The sequence below is a fragment of the Glandiceps talaboti genome, chromosome 2, assembly GCF_964340395.1.
Source record: "Glandiceps talaboti chromosome 2, keGlaTala1.1, whole genome shotgun sequence".
Lineage (NCBI taxonomy): Eukaryota > Metazoa > Hemichordata > Enteropneusta > Spengelidae > Glandiceps > Glandiceps talaboti.
This window is the reverse complement of record NC_135550.1, coordinates 28,766,745-28,777,396: the sequence shown is the minus strand read 5'-3', so window position 1 is coordinate 28,777,396 and position 10,652 is coordinate 28,766,745. Positions and strand designations below refer to the sequence as shown.

General features: G+C 33.6%; 1 protein-coding gene across 1 annotated transcript in view; it reads right to left on the bottom strand.

Annotated features, from left to right (window-relative positions):
- Positions 1–1,007: 1,007 nt before the first annotated feature.
- Positions 1,008–10,652, bottom strand: part of LOC144453531 (ryanodine receptor 2-like) — a 127,762-nt gene continuing 118,117 nt past the window's right edge. The window contains exons 122-134 of the mRNA XM_078144844.1: positions 10,077–10,304; positions 9,521–9,651; positions 9,311–9,353; positions 8,770–8,894; positions 8,271–8,331; positions 7,904–8,050; positions 7,273–7,404; positions 6,065–6,113; positions 5,326–5,433; positions 4,642–4,706; positions 4,094–4,194; positions 3,546–3,597; positions 1,008–2,675 (exon numbers count right to left, since the gene is read on the bottom strand). Coding sequence (XP_078000970.1) covers positions 2,586–2,675; positions 3,546–3,597; positions 4,094–4,194; positions 4,642–4,706; positions 5,326–5,433; positions 6,065–6,113; positions 7,273–7,404; positions 7,904–8,050; positions 8,271–8,331; positions 8,770–8,894; positions 9,311–9,353; positions 9,521–9,651; positions 10,077–10,304 — 1,332 coding nt within the window. The 3' untranslated portion in view covers positions 1,008–2,585. The remainder of the gene's footprint in view (positions 2,676–3,545; positions 3,598–4,093; positions 4,195–4,641; positions 4,707–5,325; positions 5,434–6,064; positions 6,114–7,272; positions 7,405–7,903; positions 8,051–8,270; positions 8,332–8,769; positions 8,895–9,310; positions 9,354–9,520; positions 9,652–10,076; positions 10,305–10,652) is intronic.

Here is a 10,652-nt window from a genome sequence, read left to right as displayed (position 1 = left end):
AGGAGTTGTCAATATATGTATGTGGTCAGTGACATGGTTCACCGACAGCAGGAGTTGTCAATATATGTATGTGGTCAGTGACATGGTTCACCGACAGCAGGAGTTGTCAATATATGTATGTGGTCAGTGACATGGTTCACCGACAGCAGGAGTTGTCAATATATGTATGTGGTCAGTGACATGGTTCACCGACAGCAGGAGTTGTCAATATATGTATGTGGTCAGTGACATGGTTCAATGTGAGAATTAAACTTTGGATAGGATTTGTATAAATTGGAGATTCCTAAATAAACTGATAAAGCTGTCACATCTTGTCCTTTGCTATTATCAAATTAAATCACTTTCAACAAGTCTAGTATGCTCCACTGGCCAGTGCCACTTGTCTTGTGTTTTCCATTATATCATTCATTCCACAGCAGGAAGTATTCTTTATATATCTATAGTGAATGGTAACTTTCTTCCTGTATCATGTGTATAGCGAAATTCCGTTCCACTTCAGTTAATTCAAAAGAAAGAACCATACAATGTTCTTGTTGACTTCATTTACATATTGCACTGTTGACTTCATTTACATTTTACACTCTGTTGACTTCATTTACATATTGCACTGTTGACTTCATTTACATATTGCACTGTTGACTCGTTTACATCAGGATGCACTGTGTTGACTCATTTACTCTGAAGTCTGAAGAGTTGAAATCAACAGAGGTGTGAGAGGTTCCTTAATTGAACAACGTGGATCTTTCTAAAACGCTGAACTGTTTTCCAGGCTCAATACACCAAAACACGTGGAATGAGGGAATTGGGAGTAAACTGTTTTCCAGGCTCAATGCACCAAAACACATGGAATGAGGGAATTGGGAGTAAACTGTTTTCCAGGCTCAATGCACCAAAACACATGGAATGAGGGAATTGGGAGTGAACTGTTTTCCAGGCTCAATGCAACAAAACACATGGAATGCGGGAATTGGGAGTGGGATATGACACAGAAGACACAATAGTCTCACTTTTAGCAAATAAATTGTGATTTATTGTCATTTCTGAAATTACATCAACTGCCAGAGTTATGACATTCATTAGCATATTAATGTAATTAAAGAGTTGGAAGCTGTACAAAAAAAGTAAATTGCAAATGGCTCGGAAGATTTGCAAAACGTGAAATTCAAGCTGTTTGGAATCTGGACAGATTTGAAAACATCATCCTATCAGCTAAGACCAGCTAGCTTCATGATCATTTCTACCTAGGAAACCCTAATAATAATTTAATTTTACACACTGGAACACCAATCCAAATCAATATTCAATACAAAATCAATTATGCTGGCAAGTACAGCCAATGGAAGAAAACTGGCACAGTATAATTTAAGCCACAATCCAATGGCTTCCCATGATTTCATAAAAATAATAAATGTAATCACATGCACATGATTGGCAACACTTGTGGTTACCCCTAATTTCCATTACATTTAAATAGTTTAAGTTACTGTACCACAGCAGCAGAAAAGCTTAAAATCATTGCACATTCAAACTCATTTTAATCAAAAGGGTATCTAGTGGAGCTATTGAAACTACTTTCAATGTAATCAGAGCCCCTTTTTTAGATACAAATTTCATTGGAAATGGAAAAAAAGAAAAAATAGCAAGAGTTGAAGAATAATGAAAAATATTGACTTCAAAATTAGTTTTTAACAGTATTTGTAGATTCTATACATGACAATCAAATAAATAATGTAATGGTTATGTTCAAATCAAAAAGTTTATCTTGTGTTATCTAAAATTGATGGTTGATATGAGATGTGAGTACTATACAGGTTTTGGCAACGTTAGAGTGTATGGTCTGTGAAGAACTACTTATACAAAAAGCTGTTATTATCATGCATCAAATCACCATACTCTGTCTTATCTCATACCATGATCAAAATCTCATAAAATTACTCGCCTGTATTAGGCACAGTTTGTTTTTTTGGTTTTAATTTTTTTGTTGTTTTGTTTTTGCATAGATAAAGTTTGATCCTTTTAGGATTGTTAGAGAGCTTGAAAAAAAAATTCAAGATGTCGAGGAATTCAAAGTGACGTTTTCTTTAGTTTCATGATTGTGAATATAGCCTTCCACTTGGTTGCTTCACCAAAACCATTTGATGCTTCTTTTTTAAACGTTCCTCTAAGAGATTTCTTTTTTGTTGCACAACCATTTGTTTCAAAAACTCTGTTTGTTATCTTGATTTCAAGATATGACTTGGATTTCACCAAAGTAAATCAAATATGGTGATTTCACCAAATTAAATCAAATATGGTGTCTGATTGTTTGAATTAGTTCCTTGATTTCATCTTTTACTTCTGACAAGATGAGTTTACAGAGTTTATTTAAAATATTAGCAGTATATTTTATTCTTTCATACTGCATTTTGTCTGTTAAGAGTTACTTTAAATATTAGCAGTATAATTTTATTTTAGTTTTTGATACTGCATTTTGTCTTGTAACATTTCCTTTTCCTTTCAAATGTTACAGTTAGTGTTTCCTTGTTTTCACTTCATTATTTTTTTGTATATTTTCTTATATATAAAATTTGGACCATCAGGCTCTCTTACTCCTCTTCATATTGTTTTCTGAAACAGTTACCGACAGGGAAGAAGTCCCAGCATCTTTCCTGGTACAGTTCCCATACATATGACTCCTGGAACAAATGAGGTCAAAGGTCAGATAAGGATTGTATGCAAATAAAAAGACGAGTGTGAAGCCACCATCATATTCATATTCATATTCAGTTTCAAAAGTTCACCTCTAGCTCAATCTGAATATGATGATGGCTTCACACGTCAAATCACATAAAACTGTCATTGGCAGGTTGAAATCATGCGATTGTGATTACTTTTCACTTGAATTGCATGGGTTTGCATGCTCCATATTATGGTCTATGATAACAGTAATTCATGGTGCAAATCGGATACTCTGGCAAAAATAAAAAAGGAGCATGCACATCCATGCAATTCAAGTGAGAAGTAATCACAATCGCATGATTTCAAACCGCCAATGAAGGATTTGTGTGATTTGACGAACTCGCGTTCGTGCCCATTCGGAAGACTTCGAATCTGATGATGAACGTGTGAAGCCATCATCATATTCAGATTGAGCCTAGAGGCTTCACACTCGTAATAAAAAGTACTGGATTGCTGGTGTTTGTTACATCATAGTTGACTACCATGTATATATAGTTGGGTATTTTCAGTAAAATCTCAAGATCCCCCGAGTATTTTACAATGGTTCCCCATTAAAATTATGGTTCAAAGTATTAGAAAGTATACAAGTTTTACCATCTCTGTTACCTAGATTCCCAAACCTTAGAAAAAAACAATTTCTGAGATTTTGGTCCACTGTTCTACATTGACTCAACTTTTCATAAGTATACTCTTCAGATCATACATTACTGTGAAAAGACTTGTCATCACAATGACTTTAGGTCATGCTGAAAGCACAGAAGGTGAAAAGAGTAGGTCAACAAATCCATCAATCTAAGGTCAAAGGGCAATGAAGCACTGACACTCACCTGACCTGTGTATTCTGTTTCTGGTTTGTTAATCAAATGCATCAGGAAGAACCTACAAACAGAAAACAAAGATAGTGACTCGGTTATTTGTACAACACATACAAACCTGAAGCTGGGTATATGGTGTGTCCATGTTTAGTGGACCTACTGACCTGTATGAAATACACTGCAGCAGTATTTCCCTTCATTGTATCATTTAGATTTTAAATAATTTTTAAAATAAATTTTTAATATGCCTGTCAGATCTGGTGATTGCCATTACAAATAGTTAAAATACTCTTAAATTTGTAAATTTAATGAAACAGAAAACTTTTACATGGATATATGATATGTTCAAAAGTTGTAATAGCTGTATTTGTCACAGTATGTACCAAGCACTTCTCCTCGATAACTTAAGTATTCCAGAAATATCTATACAGTACAGGACATACATGAAAGTCTTTCTCATACCCAAGAATATACTCCCACCATTCAGCAGCTATGGTTGTCTTCATTATGACAACACAAATAAAGTAGTCTGTTTGTATTGTTGTTTTTAATGTACTTACATGTAGTTTGCAAAGTCATGTTCCTTCATGACATGTTTCTCAAATCCATGTGGTTCTCGATCAAAGTACTCCTTGCCAATGCCACAGATAAAGCATTTACTCTACGAGGAAACAATCAATTTCTAACAGTTAGATAAACATTTTTTTTTAAATTACACAGAAAGAAAGGAGACACAATCTGAGGTGGATTTTAATGTAAGAAGAACTGTTTTTAACAGGTTTTTTTTTGTCAATCATGACAAGTCTGAATTTGAATACCCTCAAATATTCTAGACTTCTATTGCTAAATTTTCTTCAAAATGACTGAAATCTTATAAATTGTGAAACAGAACTTGCTTGTGTTGATTAGATGGATCATCTATCTGAAAGCCGTGTTACATTTGCTATACACCTTGAACTTGGACTTGTAGCATATCATGTATCATATTTACCCTATTACTCTGTTATAATCATACTTTACTAAGTAGTATGTTTCTGGGCGGTGCAGAGACTGCAAATGTTAGGTGCTGATCTATAAAATTGAAAACACAAAATGTTCTGACACTTACCTCCATGTCTTCTTTTACTTGCTCTATTTGATCTCTCAATTCACCAAAGGCATCAATAATCAAACCTAAAGGATGGCCATGATAATAATAGTACATTTAGTTCATACTACACACTCAGTTAATATTTACAGGAAATGCCTCCATAACAATTTCTAAACTAATCCAGTGAACTCATCTCATTATGACCAATAACCACTGTATTTTACCATGTAATATAAGTTGTTATTTATACCTTTCGACCAAATTTCAGGAGATAATATTTGTCTCTTTACATTTCAGGACAAGCTGATTTTAAAAAAATATTGGCTACTATATCATCTCTATGTGTACTTCCTATCTTGTAGTGTTGTGTTAATTTTCAACAATTCAGTATTTTGAATATAACAGCCTTTCCATCAAAATTATATAATGAACAGTTGTGTCAACATCACCTTATTTTATCCCATAACTTGAATATTTATAAAGATGAAAACATCCCAGTCATATTTCATATAAGACAACAACTCACTATACATTCTTTACATTAATGCAATACTTTACTGTATATTTGTCCATACCTAGCATTTTGCACCAATAATATGTATTTGCCAAAACATTTTAGTATTATGAATGCTGCTCCCAACATAGTGAGCCCTGATCCAAAAGGGATGAAATAAATAACTAAAATACAAAGTGTCAACTCACCCTGAATGATGGCCAACAAAATGACAATGACAAAGAAGAAGAATGTAATATCAAAGATGATACGATAGAATTCATAAGGATCTCCATCTGGTGGTTCTATCTCATCAGCTGAAAACATCAATTTGTACAAAATCATTAGAGTGCTTCATTGTTAACAACAGACATACATGCTTAGTTTTTGTCACATTCATTTGATGGGAAACATATTTGGCTGTGACGCCACGGCGTTTTGAAGGTGGTTTCTGATGGCCATACAAGGAGGGGAATACCTAAGGAAATCTGAAATGCAGCAAAGATCTTCATGAGAAACCATAACATTTTGTAAAATTGTGAATGCTTGTAAAGTAGTGAAAACATTACAACATAGTATCTGGGTGCACAACTTACTAAACATCATCATGACTACGTCCCGAACTCTGGATTCACAGATGATAACATAAATTAACTTTTAAGTTATCATATGCTGGTGAAAGCAAACCTTGTAAATTTATAGCACACAAGGTAATTATGCACCTCTTTGGACATTTATAAAAAATACCCCACAAAGAATGACTGGAAACAGATATGCTTGTTTGACAGAAAAATACTATTTTTAAAAAGAAATTTGTGTGATTCTGATCTTACCAATTCCTCCTCCGGCTCTTAAGCCACTGTGTAAGTGATAGACAAAACACTGTAATGTAAAAAGACTACTGTGTTAGTAAGAGAACACCTACACCTAGCAGTATGCTATACATACCTATACCCCCACCAGCTCGTAAACCAGTGTGCAAATGGAACACAAAACACTGAAAACAATAAGAAACAACAACAACCAAATGAAGGCATACATCAAAGAAAATAACATGAGATGAAAAATGACAATGAGCTTCAGCCAAAGTAAGAGAAAAATATAGAACAGAACCTTTGATGTCATAGTTTAATGTTACAGTAATCAACTCGTAGGTAAACAATTTTTTATCATAATGTAGAAAGATTCAAAGAGAACAGACTATCTTGTTCATTTTGGTTCAAAAAATTCAACACACAATTGTTAGATATATTTACTACAGTGGCAAAGTCAGTTTCGACAAGAAAAGACGCACAAACCACAACGTCATTGTGACATGACATTAATGCCAAAATAGCAGTAGTTTGTATTAGTCTCAGCTTGTCAATACCAATGGTGTCACAGTTGTAGGATTTTGGTTTTTGAGGAAATGCTTGCATCGGAAAGGTTCACCAAGTGGACAGTTTATCATGCTACTATGTGCAAAGATAAAAAAGACACTGACTATAGCATGCAATGGTGGTAGAATTGAGACAGTCAGAGACAGTATACCATGCAACAGCTACATTGTGCATACAAAGTATGACTTAAGTGCAAGAAATTAGTTTTAAGATCTACTGGTCAGCTATTAAAACAAGCAACAAAAATTCATGTACTTGTTTGTGTCAACATGATTGTATTTCGTCCTGAAAATGCTGTAACATTGTATTTTTTACAAGTTAGTATCTCATTCAAGTAATGGGTATGACTTAAAGTTAATAGTGACAACACAATGCTCTCTTGTGTACCATCTCTCCATACCACATAAAGCTCTTCTAAACATCATTCAAATATAGAAGTCCAAAATATTCACATTGGATTCCAAAGTATGGTATAACCTTGAATCAATCAATCTGGTTTACAGAAAAACTATAAATGTTAGTCAAAGTTACTCTTTATAACTATTGTTGATACTGCCAAGTTATCATTTATGAATCCTTCATGTGTTTCAGCCAGTTCCGCAGGCTATTACAGGTTCTTGTATCCATTCTTCTGTGTATGTGAGATATCTTATTTGATACCCAAAGCAAGCAATCCTAGGTGAGGGGGTGACAGCAGTAAATCTACTTGTTGATGACTTACAGTGAACATATTAGGTGAGGGGGTGACAGCAGTAAATCTACTTGTTGATAACTTACAGTAAACATGTTATGACATTTGAATTCCACCTCATTCTCTTCACCCTTCAGATAGAACTTCCTGAAGAAGTTGAATGCTATGACAGTGTACAGCCAGATTATAATGGATGTCATCATCACAGTCAAGATCAACTGTTGGAAAGATAAAATACAACAATGTTATTATTATGATCAAATTGACAAACTCTATCACATTTTGTTCAGCTCCTCCAGTTACTTTGTTGTATTCACAATCACACAATATAAGACTGTTTGGTTGTTGTGTGTTATATAAATCTGACAGAATGTTTGCACCTAAATATTCATCATGAGTATTAAATCATTGGTAAATTGTGAGTACTACAGTTACATATTGGTCTTTTCACATTCCTAATACCAAAGTTGTTGAAGTTCTACTTGTCTAAAAGAAACAACTAACTGTTTTGTTTGCCAATTTGTATTTTTCTTATGGATGGAAGGAAGAACCATTGAACAGCACTAAGTCTAACAAATGTTTTAAATATAGCTATTGTGCCACAGTGTTTGACTTCATGAAATACATCTCTCTTGATCTTCTTTTATTAACATATTCTGACTTAGTTTATGATTTGGTTGAATTATAACAGTAACCTAAGGGGCCTTCTCTACTTGCCTGTTTGCCATTGTGAGTGACAGATTGTAAGACTGTCCTCAATGTCTTGAAACCCATGGCAACGTCCAATAGATGGGCAGCAAAGAAGAATGGATTGATGTGACCCAGGATTGAGAAGGTCAAGTAGAAGGCAATGTACAGGAAGGACTGTATAGAGATGAAATGAAATAAACATTAATCATTATTATTATAACACCCTGAATGCAATTACAACAATCTGTCCATTGATTGTAATATATACAAATATAAATACAGTATTTTGGTATGTGCTAATTGTTTTTTGTTTTTTTTTAAATAAAGTGTTTCAGTTTCAGTTGAATTTTAGTGTTTCAATTCCATGACAAGAATTATAACAAAGTAAACTTACATTATCTGTACAGATAACACCACATTTCCACAGCTGGTACTTCCAGTCCACAGATTTCACACTAAGGAAGAAATTGATAAATTATTTCATTTATTAAATCTTATTCAGGTATAGACATTTGTTATTCTCTCAATTTTACAGGTACAACAAATTCTGTATTTTGAAATACCTAAAACTACAAAGTTGACACTATTTACCGTGAAATTGCATTATCAATACAACATAATTTTTTTACAGGTATGTACCGACCGCCGTAGCCAAGAATTAAATTTCCTTTATATCAATAACTATCCAGCAAGAGCCACTAACCATGGGTTCAGTTACAATGTTGAAGGAAATTACAGTGTGTGACAAAACCTCTGTTGTTTAATAATCTGAAAAAACAACACTTTTACTGTCTGTAGTACATCAATTATTACTACATAATCAAACTGCGATATTCAAATCATGAGCAGGTGAGAAACCTGACCACCAACAATGTTAGCACAGTCGTACTCACATTGCTGACAGGATACTGTCTTGTTCTTCATCTTCAGATTCTGCAAACAAGTTATCTTCTTTCTCCATGCCAAGTAGTGTACACAGTTTGTCATCATCCAGACTCTCACTGTACTTCTTCCTCACCTAGTCAATCAAAGTTACAGTACACAGCAATCTCAGAATTAGTCAGTCAAAGTTACAGTACACAGCAATCTCAGAATTAGTCAGTCAAAGTTACAGTACACAGCAATCTCAGCATTATTGGAGAATCATAAATCAATCCATCAATTTATCCATACCGTGTCTCATCCACTCAATTTGTACAACGTGTATCATTTTCTCCATCGCCATGTAATATTAAAATTTGACAACTGTGAACTACGTATAACCAACACACACTGCCATGTGCAATGCCACAGGTATTTTATAAAACTGTATCCTTTGCCAACTAACCTGATTTGGATGGTAATACTTATATATAATGATGGAAATCTAAGCATTGACCTGGCTTCTCATTTTGGATTAATATTTAATATCATAATTATGAAATTATTACATACCTTTCTCTTCACCAACTTGTCCCAGTAATTAACTGGAAATGACCTGAAAGAAGACAAAAAAGTATTAAATACAGAAAAGGAATTTCATGTGGGAAAAAAATACTAAATACAAACAGATAAATAATTATGCTTGTTAAAGACATACACATCTATAGGTGTACACTCATAAGAAATTAAATTGTAAGACATCAGACTTTATACAGTTCTTACCTTGTACTAATGACCAAACTATCCCACATTCCTTTAATGTCACCTCCTTCTGGTGGTTCAGTTATCCATGTACCATCAAATTCTAATTTCCTGGATACTTCTTTTTCCCTCTTAAAGATGGCTAGTGGTACCTGAGGTAAAATAGAATACAATGGGAGATATCTATTTTAAACTAATACGTTAACAGAATTATCAGAAAAATATGTACTTTAGATTTCCTATTTTAATGACAAAATCATAAAATTTTAAACAAAGAATATATTACATAAATGTGAGTGCAGGATGAATAAAGTTCTGTTAAAGTTCACTTGAACTTGAGGATAGGGTATCTGTGACAAAATTCACATGGGAGAGATATCTATGACAAAAGATATGTCAACAACTGAAGACATAGACAATATATTTTGGATTTGCTATTTCAATGGCAGAATCATAAATATTTACAACAAATTCTATATATAAAGGTGAGTGCAGAGAAGATAGACAAAGTTCCTTTAATTAAAGCACACTTGAACTTGATGTTTTTGACATTTAAGTACATATATGATGTGTATACCTTGAGAGCACAATACGCAATCAACATAGAGAGGGCTGTTCCTGTGTGTAATATTCCAAATAATTTCAGCAACGGATCTAAAAATATTGACGAGTCTTCTAAGGTTATCCATTCTTCTAAATCATCGTCTTCCTCCACATCAGTGATGTTGTCATTAATTTCACTCAAATTCAACTCAATGTCGTCACCGCCATCACCACCATAGAATGCTGCAGCATGGGCAGTGGCCTGTGGGTTTGCAATATCATACAAATTATGTGTATACTAACATCTTTAATTAATGTTCTTAGTTTTAATAATTTAATTCAGAAAGTAACTTATTAGATTCACTCAGAATTAAAACACTTTTGTGAAATTGCAAAGTACAGTGCAGTGATTGCGTTAATTTCATCGTCGTAAACCACAGCCTTTTTTACGACATCATTCAAAACGCTCATTATTTCGCAGTGTTGTGGAAGAAATAACAATTCTGGTGTGCGAGAATGGTTAATTTGTATTAGCTGATATTCCAATGTTTCTCTTTGTGAGACAACTACTTTGAAGAAAATGTTCACAGCCTTAAAGTCTAATTTTAAT